Source organism: Glycine soja, chromosome 7 (genome assembly GCF_004193775.1).
Source record: "Glycine soja cultivar W05 chromosome 7, ASM419377v2, whole genome shotgun sequence".
Taxonomy (NCBI): Eukaryota; Viridiplantae; Streptophyta; class Magnoliopsida; order Fabales; family Fabaceae; genus Glycine; species Glycine soja.
In genome coordinates, this window is record NC_041008.1 from 42,272,443 (window position 1) to 42,291,715 (window position 19,273).

Here is a 19,273-nt window from a genome sequence, read left to right on the forward strand (position 1 = left end):
TCAACATTTACAAAACGCTTACCAAACAACCTGTGCATGTGCAGGGTTGCAGACTAGTTACTAGTAAAAATGATGAAAACATTTGAAAAGAAAAAAATTGTTGAAAAATAATCATGTCAACAAAATTTTATATTCATAAAAATACCGTTTTAAAAATAATGTTTTTATAATTAAGTTAATTGTCTCAAACATACATGTTATCTATCTACACTTGACTATCACTGAGAAAGTCTAATTTTGTTGATTGAATAATGTGTTTGACTAGTGTACATGAGTTGTAAATCTCTTGACATATGAGTTCAATTTCTATGAATTAAAAAAATAGACTTAATTTTACTTATGATTTCTCAAATATTGTAATTGTGTGATTCATGAAAAAAATACTTGAGAACAACATTCCCAAGAAAAAATATTTCTTGGGTTAAAGAATTAATTCATGAAACAAATGCTAGAGTATTCAATAAGAACAGATAGAGAAAAACATTAAAATACCTTATAAAAATGACCATTAATTCCTTTTAAATGGTATCTTATAATAAGTACTAGAGGGAATATAATTTTCATTTATATTTCAAGAAAATCTATTAGCTTAATAATAGTTAAGTATTACTATAATAATGTAAGGTTGGTGGTTCTTTTCACACCTCCTACATCTTTAATAATAAAATAATGTTTGTATTTATGTCAATTGTCATATTAATATCACTATGTTTTTTATGTCAATTGTCAATGTTATATCATTTATCATGTCAACAAAATTCATTAAAAGACTTATGAATCAAAATTACACAATTTTAATACTTGTAAAACTCAACTCACTCAATTGAAACTTTGGAGGCCAAAATCAACATAATTAAACTATTTTGAGAACCAAAAGTACAATTAAACCTAAAAAAATTACATGTACAGCAAAAGAAAAAGTAATGTATATCTTTCCTAATCAAATGCAACTAATCATAGAATAAAATGTTAGTTTTCAAATTGAATCAAACAACAAACATAATATCAAGTGCAACTAATTAAAGGATAAGAATTAGGTTTGAGTCATGAATGAAAAGATTAGTGCATTAGTGAATGCCCAAAAAGTTGACTCCCTTACTATTGAAATACACTATTTATATATTGATCTGATGGTTTTGTAGATCAATACAAGACTATACAAAAGGTTACACCTAGACATGTTAATGAATATGATGATGTATTTATTGATGAAAATAAATATAATCAAAGTGATAATTGTGTAATAACATATTTTGGTTGAGACTTGCAAATATTTGGTGTAAAAAAAACTCTTCTTGCATTAAAACTTGAAGATAGACATATGCATGGAGATCCCGCCTAGGTATAACTTTACTAATGGCAAAAATATGTTGTGTAAATTAAGAAAGGCCTTATATGAGTTAAAGCAATATCCCTTGATTTGGAATATTTACTATGATTATGGTGTCTTTATGATACATGTAGAGTTAAAGTGATCATACTCTCTTTATAAAAAAAATCCTGTAAAAAAAAAAAAAAACTCTCTTTATAAAACATCTCTAGGAAGGCTAACTCACTTTTTCCCCAATCTATGTGGATAATATGATTATTAAAAGGGATGGTGATACTAAAAAGCAAAGTCTAAAGAAAATATTATCTGCTTAATCTAAAATAAAGAACCTAAAAAAACTAAATTACTTCCTTAGGATTAAGTTTAATTACTCCAATCAAGATATATTTGTCTTTCAAAAGAAATATGTTTAATCTACTTAAAAAGATGAAAAATCAATCTAAAGTAATTGTTTTTTTATTTATTTTAGATGTAAACTTATTATTGTTAATGAACATTGTTGTATATTATTGAAACTTAGACTTAAGTATTACAATATATTTGATTTGAAATTTTATGTGTACTTTAGATGTTAGGAACTTATAAAATTAATTAATGTTTCTAAATTAAAAAATTAATAGTAATTTTATTTTATTTTCCAATAAATTACATTAATACTTCTTGAGATTTTTTAGAATTACATATAATTTCCTACTTATGAATGAAAGAGATGTATTTTCAATTTTCATTAATATATAAGAAAGATATTTTAATATTATTGATGTAATTAACATTTCAAAATATATGATTATGAATGTTTATATGAAAATTGATAGGTATATATTTGTTGAATGAACTTTACTTTTTAAACTTCCCTCCCCTCATTGCAACTTGGCTCCGCCACTGAATATAAATACATCTACTTTAATAAGAAATGAATATCTCATTAATAGACATCATAATAAATTAAATGTATAAGAAAATGAACAATTAATACATTTAGAAGTCGTCATATATTTCTAATAATGATCCAAAAATAATTTTATTGTTTTATATAAAAAACCAAAAATAATGTATGGTATGGTAACTTCTTGTGGCTGTACTTTTGATATGGTTCAATAAATTTGTTTAGCTTTTTTTATAAAAAAAAAGATTGAAAGTAATATTATATTGTGTTTTATTATTATTATTATTATTATTTATGATTTACCCACGATTAAAAATGATTGTTTTTTTTTCCATGTATTAAATGATAATCAAACTGTCATATTAATTATTTATTTATCTTTTTGTAGTCATTTGAAAGGACTAAGCAAAATATGTAATGATTGACTGACCTGAGAGCGACTCTTAATGGCACTAATCATTACAACATTAGACATGAATCATTGGCACTGGCACTATCAGACGCTTTGGGGGTGTACTTATCAAAAGAGGAATAGAAAGACCAACCAAGAATGATGTTAGGTGAGACTTATTTTTGTAATATTTCATCATGCTTATTTTCTACTATTTTATGTTAGGTGAGACTTATTTTATAATGTTTCATTTTTATCTTAGGGGAAAATAGATGAAACCTGAGTGATTGAATTATACATCAAAAGTACCATTCATTCTGAAAGTAATAAATAGAAGGGGGAAATATGTTTTTAGCAAACATTTAAATAGAAGGGAAAAATAGATGAAACCTGGGTGATTGAATTATACAACAAAAAATACCATTCATTGCTGCCCGTTATGCCCTGTAATTTCACATAACCGAAAATAAAATTTCAGAGAAAAAAATAACTTGCGAAAACATTTTTCTGTTCATATTTTATTCGTAATATTGCTAGGAGAATTTACATTATCAAATACAACAAATGATGTGAGTTGAACTACAATCGATACCTATACAAATTTACTATTAAGGAGGTGCAAATGAACAGAGAAGACATCTTCAGAAGAAAGGAATACCAAAGACTAGCTTCCACCACATGAACAAACTGCACTGAATTTACTTCCCTGTCAAGCTAGAGTTGCCCTCTTGCCTTTTGTATCCCTTGACTACAGCAATTATTTTAACAAACTTAGAAAAAGGCATAGCTAAAACATAAAGATATCTCATTATGCAATTATTTACCCAATTAAATTAAGGGAATAAAACATTTGCAGTTACACACACACACACACATATATATATATAAAGGCTGAAATCTGAATTACGCTTAGTCATCTAAACCCTTTGTGGTTTAGAGTTTCTTCATGGTACATAGCTTACATATGCAGAGGTGAGCTTTGAGAAATTAAAAGAACTTCATTAACAGATAATTCAGGTAAATATCACACACCAGCATCTATCATCTCCTTTTACAGTTAAGGTTACAACATCATTTTCAGTCACTCAAGACAATTTGTCACAGATTCAGAGATTTTAAAATTAATGAGGGTTTAAACTAGTCTAAATATTACAGCATTTACAAGAAGTTTTTTTTTTCCCTTGCCTAAAGAGAAAGCTATAATTGCTATGTAGGCTCTTTGAAATAATAACTGAAGATGCTAGAATTGTCAATTAATGGAGCTAGTTTTTTTTACTTACCGTGACTTGAAACTCATGGGTGTCAATTTACCCAATACTCAACAAGCAACAAGTTCCTATTCACATCCATAAACATTGCATGAACACTATTCTGTTCCTATGAATTATATGAAAGCAAGTTGGCATGACCCCTCAACATAAAGACTCAACAGAAACACGGTGATTGGGGGAGAGAAAAGAAGGGAGGGAGAGGGAAAAAACCTGGGCAGCAACCGATCTTTTTGAATCCAGGAACTGGTGATATATATTGTAGAGTCTTCTCTTCTCTTCTTCTGAAACAGATGGTCTAGCCTTGGATGCTGTGAACTTCAGAAGAGCATCAGTAATAACTGGTGTTTTTTCTGGCCTAGAGGCATCCACACTGTCCAGAACATCATGAACCGCTGCAAGCTGCGCATCTGAGAGGAGAGCTTGGAGATCAGCTCCACTGAATCCCTCGGTCATATTAGCTATTGTATCCAAATCAACATCATTGGCCATTGGTAACTGCAATAATTAAAAGGACCCATTTTAATAAATTCAGAAAGGAGTATGTTTTATAAACTATTGATGTCAACAGAATCGTTATATGCATGAGGGAAAAAGGTAAATTCCTACTACTTAATAAAAGGAGTAAAAGAGTAGCTGTAAGCCTCCCTTTGTCAAACACGGAAATATTAAAATTCAAATTTGGGATGGGTTAACCACCAACTTGACATTCTGCAGTCTGCACATATCTTTGGTGGAATTCAATTATATCTTCAACAGTGACACCCAATGAAATTCCTATCACCAGAAATAGGACTTGGCTCTCCATGGCCACCATCATGGATTGTAGTTTCTCTTTGTCCAATATTCCCTTCATCTCAAAATAGCACTCCACCCTATTGACCCATCCATGCACATCATCCATCTCCTAAATAAAGGAATATCAAGCTGCCTCCAGTGCTCCTATCCCATTTTCAGTCTTGATCCCATTACCCAACCTTGATCCATGTTTTCCATCACACCCAGCACCTGAAGTGTTGGTCCCTATAGGCAGGTTCATTTGGTTCCCATCTCCTTGGAAATTGCAAGACATCCCTTCAAGAATGTCTTCAAGCTTCTTCTGACAGCTTTTCTTGAGTATCCATATCATTCCTGGCTTGCTGTCAATCTTCCTCCATCTGACTCATCTAATCTTCATGGCCTCACTATGATTCCAACCTGGCCTCCATGTTCATATGCATCATGGAAGACTCCTTCAATAGGGAGCTTTGATAACATTTGATAGAAATGGAAAGTTAATTGACAGAAACCTTTGTCCTTGGATTTGCATTAGAATTTGTGACTTGTGAGATACAAGATCAGAAATGAGGAAATGAAGATACACGATAGTACATAACTCTTCCAGGTAATCCAGAGACCTGGCCCCTGGGCTCTCCCAATTTCCACTCTAAAATCAAAAGACTACTCACTATTATTTGCCTCCGATTATTTATTATGTTCTAACATGGGGGGTGGATCTACTTTCCCTCTCTAACTAACAGTTACTACTATTGATACTGGGGGGATCTAACAAACTGGTTGCATGAGATTCTTATGATATTGTCTCTTGCTTTTGCTTACATGTCCACAACCCTGATTCCACAGCACAACATATGAACAAGTAAAACATTTTAACCCAAAAAACTTACCTTATATGTAAAAATCCCAACAAGATATCATAAGCAATTTGCAAACAAGAAACAAGACATGGCCATGATCATAGGGTCATGCTTATGCATACCTTTCTAGAAAGTACTGCAAGAATTTCCAATCTCTCATGCAAAGACGGAAAGTCACAGAACAGAAGACGATCTAACCTACCAGGTCTCAACAGTGCTGCATCAAGTAAATCTGGTCTACTGCTTGAAATGAAAAACAGATATTAGAATAGCCAATAATTAATATCCATTATCTCAAAAAACAAGGATCAACTGTAAACTTATCATAGCCAAAGATTTTTCCAGCTTAGAATTGAATATATGAAGAATATCTCATAAATATTTATTAGGAATTAAGATAAGATGTAGCAGTTATAATAATTAGTAAGCAAGTTAAATTAATAGGAGGATGAAAGGGGAAATGATTCATTTTATCTTGTAACATTTGAGAATTAAGCTTTGCTCTTTGCGGGAGGAGAAATCCTGTGAGAGGGAAACCCTTGGAGGAGTATTATTTCTCTGTTCTCTCAAATTTTTCTTTGGTTTGTAACAAATTGCAGTAGCAGGACTATAAAGTTTGATTCATTTTGCCTCTTATTTTCTTTTATAAGTTCTTGTTGAGAAGTTTATTCAAACTGACCGTAAAGTTTGTACCACAAGTTGCCACCTGTAACTAACTAATCTAAATTACGTATAAACCAGAAGCAAATCAAGGTTGGGCCTATAGTCTTGTTTTAACTTTATATCCTTTTAGCCAGTCTTTCATCCCTGGACACTTTATATAAATTATATTGATTTATTTTTTACCAGAATACATGTTTGAGAAACTAACCTGGTTGCAGCAAACACAAATACACCAGTTAAAATCTCAACACCATCTAACTCAGTCAGAAACTGAAAATTGAACATACTGAAGTCAGATTGTATTCAAGAAAGTAAAAGATCGAAAAGTGACAAATATATACTGACTTGATTAACAACACGATCAGTTACTCCAGTATTGTCATGCCCTCTCTTGGGGGCTATAGAATCAAATTCATCAAAAAAAAGTAGGCATGGTGCTGCAGCAGCTGCTTTAGAGAATATATCCCTAACCTGAAACCAGCATTCAACACTCATACCTTCTAAGCAAAATCAATAATCTTAATTTGAAAGATTAAAAAATATTATAGACCAAACCAAAGAAACAGCCTACATCTCCTAATAATAAGATTCATGATCAAATGGCTCACATAGTGGCATTAAAAGCTAGTTTTGAATCAATTAAGATGTAATAACCTTCGAATTAAGAAACATACAAATAAATTCTAAAATACCATACACCAATAATAGTCCAAAGAAGGTCTTATGGCCTCTTACAGCTTGTTCAGAAGCACCAATGTACTTGTTTAATAACTCTGGCCCTTTCACTGATATGAATCGAAGTGAAGAAGCAGCAGCAGCAGCACCAACTATGTGAGTTTTACCACAACCAGGAGGACCATATAAAAGGACATTTGACCGCAACCTCAAAGGTGCTTGTGCAAAAGTTTTCGGAAACTTTGATGGCAACTCTATCATCTGGAAATAATTTAATCAACAGCATAAAATCATGCAAATGACAAGCATAAAGAAAACATGCCACAAAAGGCCAAAATAATTAATTTTTTGTTCATCTAACTGCAAGAATCATTGTGCATCAGAGAATCCCTCTACTCTCAACCACCCTGATTTTAATGTAGATACCACTGCCTGGACCTTCCTTTCAGTTATTTTAGATTGTGACTATTGGCATCCCAATGAGTAGTTCTGGGTGATCACATGAACTGACTGACTACAATCAATGAGAAAGCCATATCTTTCAAGGTTACACTGAGATAATTCAGCTTCCCTGGTATTCTACAATATCTTTCTAGATTATCCAGTACATTTCTGTCTTCACTTCCCAACTTCTTTTTTTTCATTTTTGGTTGATTAATAATAAATTAATTAAAACAAAGAAAACAGATTACAAATGCCTTAGAGGATAAGGAATTACATAAAGAAATCACAGGCTTATAAGAACAGTTGCAGAGTAAAAAGAAACCACAGTAAAGCAGTGTAGGTGTGGATTTGAATCTTAGCATGCACTATACATATTATACAAGTCAGGGGATAATGTCTTGTTAGTTATAAAACCATTCTCTGCCCCTCCACCTGGCTTAAGCATGCATACGAATCAGTTCTTACAAATATAACAATATTACTTACAATCTGAAAAACAAAACGAGACACATAAAATAAAGTGAGAGAACAGCAGCATTTTAATATTTCATGAAGTCAGACCTCCTTAATAGCATTTCGAATGTCAACAAGACCACCCACATCATCCCATCCAGAACGGCCATCATCAGAAGCTGATTTTGTGATATCACGCATTGCAACTGGAAGAAAATCAAGCATTGCCTGAGAGAAATCCTCCCTTAATAAAGCAGGACTCTCATGCTCATAAATGGCAGCATTAGATGGCAGAAAACGGCAAACAGCAGCATGGACAGTTCTGTCAACTAATATTTCCTGCAAACAATGAAATATTAAATATTTGCAGACTTGCAGATCAAACATATGGTTATCAACAGTCCATGCAGTAATAATATTCAAATTGACAATCAAACTTCTACAAAAGCAGCTGGTGTTCATTAAATGTAAATGACACCATTGAAATAATAATTATTAAGTTGGGTAGAAACAGGACCCTCTTTGAGTTTTTTCAAGCTATGATCAAGTAATTTTAAATTCCTTAACTCTAATCTAGATCATTTACTAACCAAATTTATGCAGGAATATCTCACTGCATGCTTCTTGAACAAATGAATGAACTCCCTACACCCCCTCCCCCTCTCTTCCACTACCGCTGAAAAAAAGGCTTACACTGACAATGTGACATGAAAAGAAAAGGGTACAACTCTAACTCATAAAAGACACCAAGAAATCTGCATTGGAACGTTTATCTCATACATTGTCCTGCTTTTCTTCTCTCTCTCTCTCTCTCTCTCTCTCTCTCTCTCTTCAAAGTCTATCCCACAAACTATCCTGTTTTTCTAATATTGTTCCATGTCTGAAAACTCTAACTCATTAATGATGTAAAGCAAAAAATCTGCAGGTTTTCTTCTCTCTCTCTCTCTCTCTAAATTTCTCTACACATGGAGCATATAACAAACAGAACCACATGTGAACACATTACCAAAACTGACAATTAGTAAATTTTACACCAGTGAAGCCTAATATTTGTCAACACAATAAATCTAAAAAGAAGTGGAATACCAGATCATAACCATCATAACCATCACATTTTACAGCCACATCAAGCAGGATGTCATCATCACATTGCAACTGACGCCTCTGTATTTCATGCTTCAACATAGCCCTGCGCTCAGAAGCTGCAGGAGCAGGCAGCTTTATATGAAAGTCAAACCGTCCTAATAAAAAGAAAATCAAGAAATTAGCAGCCAGAAGATGAGAAATAAAATGCATATAAAAAATGAAAGATAATGATCAATATTTTTTTGAGATTTTACTATAATGTAATAAATATTTACACACAAAAATAGCAAACCTGAAGAGCTCAAAGACTGTGGTATCTTCTCTAGGGATTGTATGGAAGCTATGAAGGCTATTGGTCCAAATCCACATGATTTTTGCCTCTTCTCCTGTTCAGTGTGCCACAACGGCAATAAATTCATAATTGTATTTGGGAAAGAAAAATGTTACTAAATTGATTGAGCAACAAAGTCAAGATCTTGGTCTTTTGCAAATTTTTTAGCATGTGCTTCAATTACTTGTTAGCCCTCAGAAAGATAGTATTTATTACTACATAAGCGTAAAATAACTCTAATTTTTGCTAGAATGTCTAGACAAGGAAAATATTTGATTTAGTAAAGTATACACTTTTAAATATAAACACTTTTGCAGGCAATATTCTGAGAAAATAAGAGAAGGGCAGTACAAAAGCAAATGGCAAGCTATACCCTCAAAAGGTAACAAGAAATAGGAGAAAAAAAGGAAAAACCCATCCACAAAGCAAAGCCAGGAAATCTTGTTGTACATTGCCAAAGATAACCCCATGAAAAAGCAATTAGCTAAACATCATAGTGATTCCAAGGCATAATTATGTTTGTGCCTTGTTGATAGGCCCATGGTGCATGTGCATAGAAGAAAAGGAAAATATGGGCCGAATAACAAAGGGCTTTTGTTTTGAAAGGAAAAAGAAGAATTAATAAAAGTGCAGAAGGTGAAAATTTAGTTAGCATAGAGAGAGATTGTCATAACAGAATGGATACAGGTGGCATGGGGGATGAGGGTGAGGAGATTCTGGAATCAAATGGAGAAGAGGGAGAGAACATTACATAAAATAGAGGGAGAGGGAGAGAGAGAGAGAGAGAGAGAAAGGAGGATGGGAAAATTTGGTGATGATATAGGGTACAACTGTGCAATATTGGAAAAAGTCTTTGTTTTCTTTTTATTTATTTTCATTCTCTGTTTTCAGTGCAATTTCCTCAGTTGTAAGGAGCTCAGCTCCAATTTTCTCTGATGATAATACCTATTTTCTGTTAGCTCTCACTTCATAAACTCTTCCTTGACACCTATTGTAAAAGGAAATACAAGCTTGATAAAGCTTGGGTTGTATTTTTATGTTGTCAAAGCTTAATTATCCCATAAGCTCCAGCTATTAGTGTACGCTAATGAATGGTTTAATATCTTTTAGAATTCATTTAGGATCCTATTTTAGTGGGTCCTTATACAGTTAGCAATAGTACTTGACTTAATTGCCAATATAAATTGGAGTATTAGGTAGGTTAGGGACTTAGGTCATTGTGTTATACCACATCTTATTAATCATATATTATTGTTTACCATCTGTTTTTCACATCTTCTACCTAATCCCTATAACTTCCACATCATATTAGTATAATTTTTCCTCATTCGTTCTTCCCCCTTTTAAAGTCAAATTTCACATGTAGTGACCTAAGATCATGTCAAAATCTCAGGCAACACTGAACTCAGGAACTCTGTCTTGGCTGCAGTTCAGCTGTACAGATGACACAGAGATGGTTGGTCACTGATGTCAGCCAATGATGGGAAAATGTATAGTGGAGCCTATGGTAGTTGGTGGTGGCAGTGGAAGCACTCTGTTTTTTGCACACTGCATTTACTTTTGCACTCTGTTTTGGAAATTTTGATTTCAGCCTTCTTAAAGGTAGCACCAGGTTAGAGGAACCACATTTTGAGGTGACTAGTACAAGAGACCAGAGGTGAGTTGACCTTGATGGTGAGGCAACAGGCCAAATCTCTGGCAAGCTGAATGACCTTCCTTTTTCCTCATTCATTTTGGTATTGCATAGTTCAACATCCTCTCAAATGAGCTTCTGCCTTTTCTTCTTCTTGTCAGTGTTGTGGCTGGATGGTTCAACATCAGAACTGATTTTCCCTCCCTTTCTACTGAGTTTCTACTTTTCTTCTCAGTAATAACTCCTTATCTGTCTTGGGATATCATCTGTTTAGCCCATTTTGCTGCTGCTGCCTCGTTTGGTGTGTCTGAGTAAGTGATGAGTTGATTTTTTGTTTTGTTTTATCTTTCATGTTCTCCCCATTCTTTCCTATTAAGATATCTATTTATCTCTTGTCTCCTCGATTATCCTCCTTTTCTTTCTGTATTTCAATTTTATATTCATTATCATACTAAACTATTGTAGACACCAGAAAAGTAAAAACAGTCTTCCTCTCCCCATTAATGAATTTTTTTATCAAAAGTTGAAAGCTAATTGAACTAACCTATTGATGGCTTAAAAGATGGATAATGGATATCAACCACAGGCCCCACACTTCAACAAGCCAAAATTCTCATCAGTATTTTGACATGCAGTTTATACAAAGAGCAATAATATACATAACATTTCAGAGAATAAGCAGTAAATAACAAGAAAGGCATACTTCTTACCCTATATTCATCCATGATGTCAATTAGAAAATCTGTGAGTCCAGCAACAGACATTAACAGTTGAGATCCTTCAGAATCAGGGGTAGAAATTATGCTATCAAGATCATCAAAGATGACAACAGAAGGAGCATGGTTTAAAGCTTCAGTTACATGGTTTGCAAGTTCTTGGCGAATAACTGGGACCTTCTCCAGGGCAAGTTTTGAGCAGGAAACAAAAATTCTGCATAACATTGAATACTGAAATTTTCATATCTAAGCAGGAGCAATTGAAAATATAGAAAAATGGGGAAAATCATAAAGGAACGACTAAATTAGAATTAATATTAATACATGTGTGCTAAGATGTCCTCACGATTCTCAAGGGATTTTGCCACAGTTCTTGCTAATATAGTTTTCCCAGAGCCCTGGGGAAAAAAATATTTAAATGTCAAATGCATAGATAATTCACTCGTCAGATTGGCAAGCTTTTATATGGTCAGATCAACAATATGAAGGTAGATAAGAAAAAATCACTAATCTTAATATGAAGAGCTAGATTCTGAGCTCAAAGACTAGCACGGCAGCCAGTAATTTGTATTGTGTGATGTGATGACTGTGAAGCGGCTCTAAAACAAACTCTTACCGATTTGAGGGAGTTGGGTAGGTCTCACTTTCTTTAAAATTATCAAAGATAAAATAACAAAAGAAAAAAGATTTCTTGGTACGCTTTCTGTTGACCTATCTGCTTTGTACTTCATTGTATGCACTCTCACCACCACATAGCCACTTTTAGTAAGCCTAAATCATTGCCATCCATACCACATTATTTGAGGTTGTCCAATGAAAAACGAGACCAAGCTACGAACGTGGAAATGGAGGCATAGGAAAAGAATAGAACTTGGGTGCATACAATGAAGTATAAAGCAGACAAGTCAACAGAAGGATACAAGGCACGGTTGGTAGCAAAATGGTATGTCCGTACCAATGGAATCAATTACCTAGAGACCTCCATTTAAACCATCCAGCAATGACAATCTCTAGTTTATAAATAGTCATGTTCATTGCACGTTAAAGTTAATAAAATGTAAGTTGTACTCACAGAAGGTCCATATATCAGAACATGTCCGGGGAGTGGTAAGTTGTGTGAGCCAAACCACAAACCAGATGCAGAACATAACAATATCAACATCCCTGCAATCAGCAAAAACAGCAAGTTAAATATCACTAAAGGGCATCCCAAAGCCAAAGAATACAATTGTTATTTAGGTGAGTAGAATTCAAATTAATGAGCAGTGGCATCAAGGAGGAAAACAGATGAATCCTGCATACCTCAAACTAAATTCTAACTAATCTTTGAATGGGTCATCCATACTAACAGCCCAAAATAACTCAGAGAAAAATAGGGAGTCTTAAGTAACAAATAAGTTCACCAGATAAAACAGGTAGAAAATAATCAGATTCTTTCTAAGAATAATACGCATTTCTCATCCTCAGACAGTTGAGGAGAAGAGAATATCTGCAGTCTCATGACAAAGAAAGATCCCATAACATTATCAAGCACCTAGTAAAAAGTGGTTGTAAGAAATTATGAAATGCAGAAATCAGGAAGTGTTATTTTCAAGTTGCAACATGTGAGTGTATTGATAAAACTGAATACTTTCAGTTAGCTGTTGTTGTAAGAGAGCAGTTACAAACTGACTCTCTATTAGTTAGGGTACAGCTGTCATCTAGACAGCTCATCTGTAAATACTGAGTTGTAATCCTAAACTCATTGACTGAAATGAAATTCAGATCCCTTTACTCTCTTTTCAGTTTTCTCTCTCATTTCAACACAACACACACTATAAATATTTCTTGTATAATCCTAGCATAAATATCTATCTATTTTTCTACCCCAGTGGGCTCAATAAAAAATCAAAATCTCAGGGATATTATACACCATGACATGCCTCTAAACAATTTCCTCCAACGTCTTTCCTAACTTCAACTCCCTAATAATATAAAAGTATGCCCAGAAAACCAACATATGCACAGGTTATGGTCATGTTTAATCTTTATGTACAAAGAATTTTCATATCCTTATTGGCAAGGGCTATGTCTACATACATATCATTTAGACATTTTCCTACTCGGTTTGGTACATCTATTAACAATAATGATAGCACCAACACAATTAAGGATCATTTAAGTTTTTATTGAGAAAAAAAATATGAGAAACAACCAATGAAAAAGTTATGGACACTTCACCCCCCTTCCCCCCCCCCCCCACAAAAAAAAAAACAAAAACAAATACCTACTGTTGATAACATCATCTGCAGCTTTCTCCATCCAACCAAGGGAAGATACATTTGAACTAATGTGGTCTTCGGAGGCTCTCTCTTCTATAGAATGAATAGACACAGGATCACACAATTTCATCCTTTCAAAAAGCTTCAAGTCCCCAATATTGATGTTATTGAGTCTTCCACCAAGAGCAACTTCATATGCATTAAGTTTCCCATGATGCAGATATTCTTCACCAAAGGTCAATAAAAACAACATCTCAGCTGCCTTGCCACTGTTCTCTGAAGAATTATAGGCTAACTGAACCTTCCCATTATTCCTAAGCTTGTAACAGCTTACTTCAAAATGAAGCAAGGTTTTATTACCTATAATCAACGAACTAACCTCCATACCCGAAATGGAAGTAATTGCCTTAAGTTGCATGATATACCATAGTCGTACAAGACTCTGTAATCCCCTTTGATTCTGAGATTGATTTGTAGCCTCTTCCTCTGCTTTGTAACTGGATTCATCAGAGAGAGCTGCTGCAACTTCATTTTGGATTGACCAATCTATAGTATCCACAAAGACACCTGATGTAGGTTTTGCATGCAAATTTTCATCAATGTGATTCTTGTGGCCATGAAAAACTTCTAGACCATCTTTCTCAACAGCATTCTCTTGCTTTAATAGTTTGAATTGGCACGGAAAAAGAGAGGTGGAAGGAATACTTTTTTCCAAAATAATATCGCATGCCTTCAAATAAACCCCTATGCAATCACAAAAGCAATATTCTTGTTAAAATCAGATATCAAAATTGAAAGGACAGATAATTTTTCAACTGAAATATATGTTGAACACTGAGACTGAAAGATTCTCTCTCAAGGAAATAGTAAGATTAATATCTTGCATTGGAAAATCAAGAATTATACTCTTGCCAAAACTAACAAATCCACCAAAAAAAAGGAGCAAACCTCCATAAACTCTTCGACTCAAAATTTATCCAAATGCCATATCTTAAGTTTATGTACCCAGGCAAACTCACTGTTTTTCAAAATAAAAAACAGCTTATTCCCTAATTGCCCTGCATGACAGCTTGATGCACTGTCAAAATGCAATTTGACACTGCATGTCTCCTAACTACAGAAACAGATAACATTAACACCAAACATCAAATACATTTAATAACAATTTGCTGGGTGCAATATTCTACACGATTAAATTTGTGAAAATATACAAACAATTGATTCTAAAATACAAATGAGTCAGGTAGGATGGATATTAGGACAACTTGACATACATGAATGTAGGCTAGCTCTCAAATAAAGGCGAAGAGACTTGGCTACCATCACATGTCCTTCAGCCACAGATTCTGAAATCAACAGCTGAACAATTGTTTGTCGATATTCTGTCTTGTCAGTATATCCATTCTCAACTTCATTAGTAGCTGGACCACTTTTGGCTTTCATAATATTAGATCTGGAAATATTAACATTCTCCTTGGTTACTCTGGGTACTATCGAAACCAACTGAAGCATGTTGAATGAGTATTTTTTGGCTGTTTCTGGGTGAACAAAAGCAACAGAAGTAAGCCCTACATGAAGCTCAACTCCTTTGACATGAGTACTGGTACTACATAATCCATCTGGATCTTGTAAACGAAGCAGCATCTTAGCAGTATGCTCTTTATTAGAGGAGTCTAGATGTGAATCTCCTGCTGAATCTGAACTTTTTTTGCGTCTTTTTGGAGCAACAGCAACTTCAGTTCCTGGCATGAGTTGTACTGACAAAGTCTCGTGTCAGACAGATAACCAAAAGAGACTTGTTTATACTAGAACTGTAAGAATCCACTGAAGAAGAGAATAATAAATAATTATGCATAATATCACCCTTCTCACCTACCTCCAACATGGATATCCTCCTACTTAATAATATTTTAAATGATAACAACCATGTTGTATAGCAATACTTTAAGAATTACCTATGGGAGAAAATATAAGTCCCAAGTAAGTACATATTTCCCCAAGATATAAAGTGCAAATGCAACTAATTAAGTCATTATAAGGTTTAGAAACCATTTTACAAACTTTCATAGCAAAGCAACTCATCCTTGCACATACACAAAATGATACATTGATAATAAAGTATCCAAATGCTTGCTTCAAGCAGTAAAATCCTTCAATCTATAAAAGTTTAAGCAAACTACTTTACTACATCTCTATCATGTTTGTCACAACAGTTCAAGAGGGATTAAGTTACATACACAAGAAAGCCAAAAAAAAAGTGTCATTAATGATCTTTGCAGCTTTGTCTGCTTTGACAAAGCATGTGATGGTATAGAACTATGCAGACAGAAATTGGCATCATCTTACCCACCACGTTCTTCGGAAAAACAGAAGCCACTTGGAATGTGATGACAGTATGACCATGTAACCACAAAGGAAATCTCATCCCTTCATGGACAATCCTGACCTGCATTAAGCCACTCACAGCATTATATGAATGCAATACACAGATCAAATAGATTAATTTCTTATCAAACTGACTGATTGCCTTTCAGATAGCCAGTAGAAAAGGGAAGGTGAAAGAGTAAAGTTGTTCAAATAATAGAAAACTATAATTATTAGATCATAGACAAAGGATTAGACAAAAAAAAATCTATGAAAGAGAATAAAGAGTGATGATATAAATAGACACTCCTCTATATATCAAACACTTCATCCACGGTTATTATTTCTCTCTATCTCTCTTTCTATCACATTATATTATCTATCATACCTACATTTCTCTTTCTCTCCCTCTCTAGGTGTTAAAAAGCATTTGGTCTCCACCAATCTTCTTCCAAAGAAGAAAGGGAGTGTCTATTGCCACTCCCGTGTGTCTACTGTCACTCCTATTTATATTATTTTTATGTAAAATATCTTCTTTTTTAATCAAACTAATAGCTAAGATAAATCACACAAAATTTAATTAAATAGGAGTTGCAATGGGCACGAAGGTGCGGCAAGGCACTCCCAAAGAGAAAAACATCAACCGCATGGCATGACTATTACAAAGAAGACACACAAAATAAAATTCTCAATAGACACATTCCAATCCCTAATCAGTCTTCTAACAAAGTACATAGCACTGAATTTTTTTATTTTTTTTTGCACGGCACATAGCACTGAATTTAAATGTCTACTTTAAGGGCCTATATGGATTCTATAAGCACTTACAGGAAATGAAAATGAAATGAACTTTTTCATAAGCTAATTTGTAAAAGCTTTCTCATATTAGTTTATCTAAAAGATGATTTTAACTTGCACAAATATTTCATTTTTTCTTCTCCTATCAGTGTGTACGGATCAGTTTATCCAAACAGACCCTAAGTATAGTTTGGATCAATTTGTGTTGTGATGTGGTTAAGTGAATGTCGAATTCCATTCCAGACCTGGCTGAGGATTTGAGCTTCGGCTTGGTCCGCGTTAAGCTCCAAAATTTCCCAGTCATCCTCGGTGTGCGGCTCTATCGTTACCAGTGAAGCGTGTGGAACATTAGGAGCAGCTCTGACTTGAACAGTAGCATGATTCGGCAACGAAACACACTCCGCAAATTGAGGAGAAACCTGCACAATTAACAATGTTAATTGGAATTGATAGCGAGTGAGTGAGTGAGAAGGTGAAAGGGGAAAAGGAATTGAAACCTCTATGGCGGAAGAAGAAGAGGAAGTGGCGCCGGACCAAGCGACGAACCAGGTGTGAGGGGGGTGAGTCGGAGAGCGAAGTTCGAGAGCGAGGATTTGAGGGATCGGTGATGAGCGCGTGGACTGGAGAGTTTGGATGAGAGAGAGAGGGAGGGAGACGAAGCAGGAGTCTATGCCTCCCACCACCTGCACCTCTAGCTCCATGGAAATGGCACTGGAGGATACACACAGATTATGCAACTAGCTCATTCCAATGTGCCAAAAATGTTAAATTAAAAGAGTCAAGGGAAATTGTTTCAGTGCGGTTACTTCGGTGGTAATTATTTTCCAATTATATAATGTTACATGATTTATTATTTTGTCATATTATATAATTAAGTTTAATTTTTCAACTTTTGTAATTAAGATCAATGAATCTTTTTATAAATTTAATATTTTTTTTTGTCACCCCTAGATAAAAGGGTGAAAGGAGTGTGTTGAAACTATATAAATGAAAAATAATCTCAATGTATTCAAGTCTAAAATCTAAATCTTAAACCCTCGCCTTACAATTCTCACCTTTCATTTTTATTGTTAATTTAATGTTTTTTGAAAAAACACTTTAATCCTTAATTAATTCTTAATGTTTGTAATTCTAAATTAGTTTTTCCTGTGTACCATCCATCTTTTCCATCGCCGCCGTCACGTTTGAGCACATTGACTCCACAAGACCAACAAGAAGCATAAGAGCTCACATAACCCCCATATTTTGGGTGCCACACTTCAAACCAAGCGGTTCTTCATAAACTACACTAACCATTTGTGTTCTTCATCACTCTCATGTTCTTCATTGCGAACACATCAATTTGAATCTCTACATTCTATAAAATCTTCTTCCATTGAAATTGCTAAGAGTATTTTTCTCTTGTTTTAAAATCTCTCACACTTCGTTAAATATTCCATGTTTTTATTTTGTACTTCCATAACTATAACCAGTGAATGAATCCTAAAATCTCCCAATCATAATCACATATTAGCAAACTATACTAAATTGTCAAATTAGTGTCCAACTTGGTTAAATGAGAATATATATTCTGCTTGTTGGCCTTGTGGAGTTAGCGCTAAGATAAGTGACGACGATAGGAAAGATTGATAGAATGTAGGGAAGATTAAAAACTAATTAGAGATTAAAATGTCTTTTTAAAAAATATTAGATTAAAAAATAAAAATATCAGATTTGCAAAATGATCTGTTGGCTTTAATTGTAAAAAAAAAAAATTAATCATATGATGTGACAAGATAAGTCACTTGACATCATATGATTGGATAATACATAATATACACTAGTATGGTTTATTTTAAAGTCACACCAAAGTAACGGTTTTATTTCACCAATGATAATTATAATTATAATTAATAATTATAATCATAGTTGGAAAAAAATGTTACATAAATTTGGATTCATTCAATCCTAGTTTTGAGTCAAAAAGTAATACATTATAATTTTATAGAAACATAAAATGGACAAATTTTTTTACAAGGATTAAAAACTAACTTTGGGTATTTTACAAGAACAAAAAATACATTTTAGCCTAATTATAATTATATAATCATGATTGATTACTCAATGGGTGTAGTTCAGTTGACAACATACGCTAAATTTGTGGAAAAAGACCTGAATTTGGTCTCCATAAAATACACTCTGGGGAGAAACGATGAATCTTTAAGCTTGTGGGAATACCAAGAAACCAAAGACCCTAATTATGGGGGAATATATCTTTGGAGAGAAGCTAAAGACTTTAAGTGTAACTAAATTTCGGATAAAAGATTAATCTCATAATCAATTTAAAGAGTTGAAGTT

The 19,273-nt window shown here is 33.7% G+C and overlaps 1 protein-coding gene across 2 annotated transcripts; it reads right to left on the reverse strand.

The window, feature by feature from the left end:
* Nucleotides 1-2,894: 2,894 nt before the first annotated feature.
* Nucleotides 2,895-17,737, reverse strand: LOC114419815 (peroxisome biogenesis protein 1). Of its 2 annotated transcripts, XR_003668305.1 has the most exons (18): nucleotides 17,434-17,737; nucleotides 17,182-17,355; nucleotides 16,121-16,220; nucleotides 15,049-15,531; nucleotides 13,784-14,518; nucleotides 12,586-12,677; nucleotides 11,838-11,911; nucleotides 11,508-11,727; nucleotides 9,126-9,219; nucleotides 8,834-8,988; nucleotides 7,856-8,086; nucleotides 6,911-7,111; nucleotides 6,521-6,646; nucleotides 6,384-6,445; nucleotides 5,635-5,752; nucleotides 4,089-4,373; nucleotides 3,200-3,355; nucleotides 2,895-3,051 (listed from the first exon to the last, which is right to left on the reverse strand). XR_003668305.1 is itself a non-coding variant. In XM_028385610.1 (17 exons), the coding sequence occupies exons 1-17, from the start codon at nucleotides 17,635-17,637 to the stop codon at nucleotides 3,317-3,319; spliced, it is 3,393 nt and encodes a 1,130-aa protein (XP_028241411.1). In that variant the 5' UTR covers nucleotides 17,638-17,737; the 3' UTR covers nucleotides 3,099-3,316. The 2 variants fall into 2 exon arrangements, 1 of the variants encoding a protein (XP_028241411.1); XM_028385610.1 differs by lacking the exon at nucleotides 2,895-3,051 and having other exon boundaries at nucleotides 3,099-3,355.
* Between the last annotated feature and the right edge of the window lie 1,536 nt (nucleotides 17,738-19,273).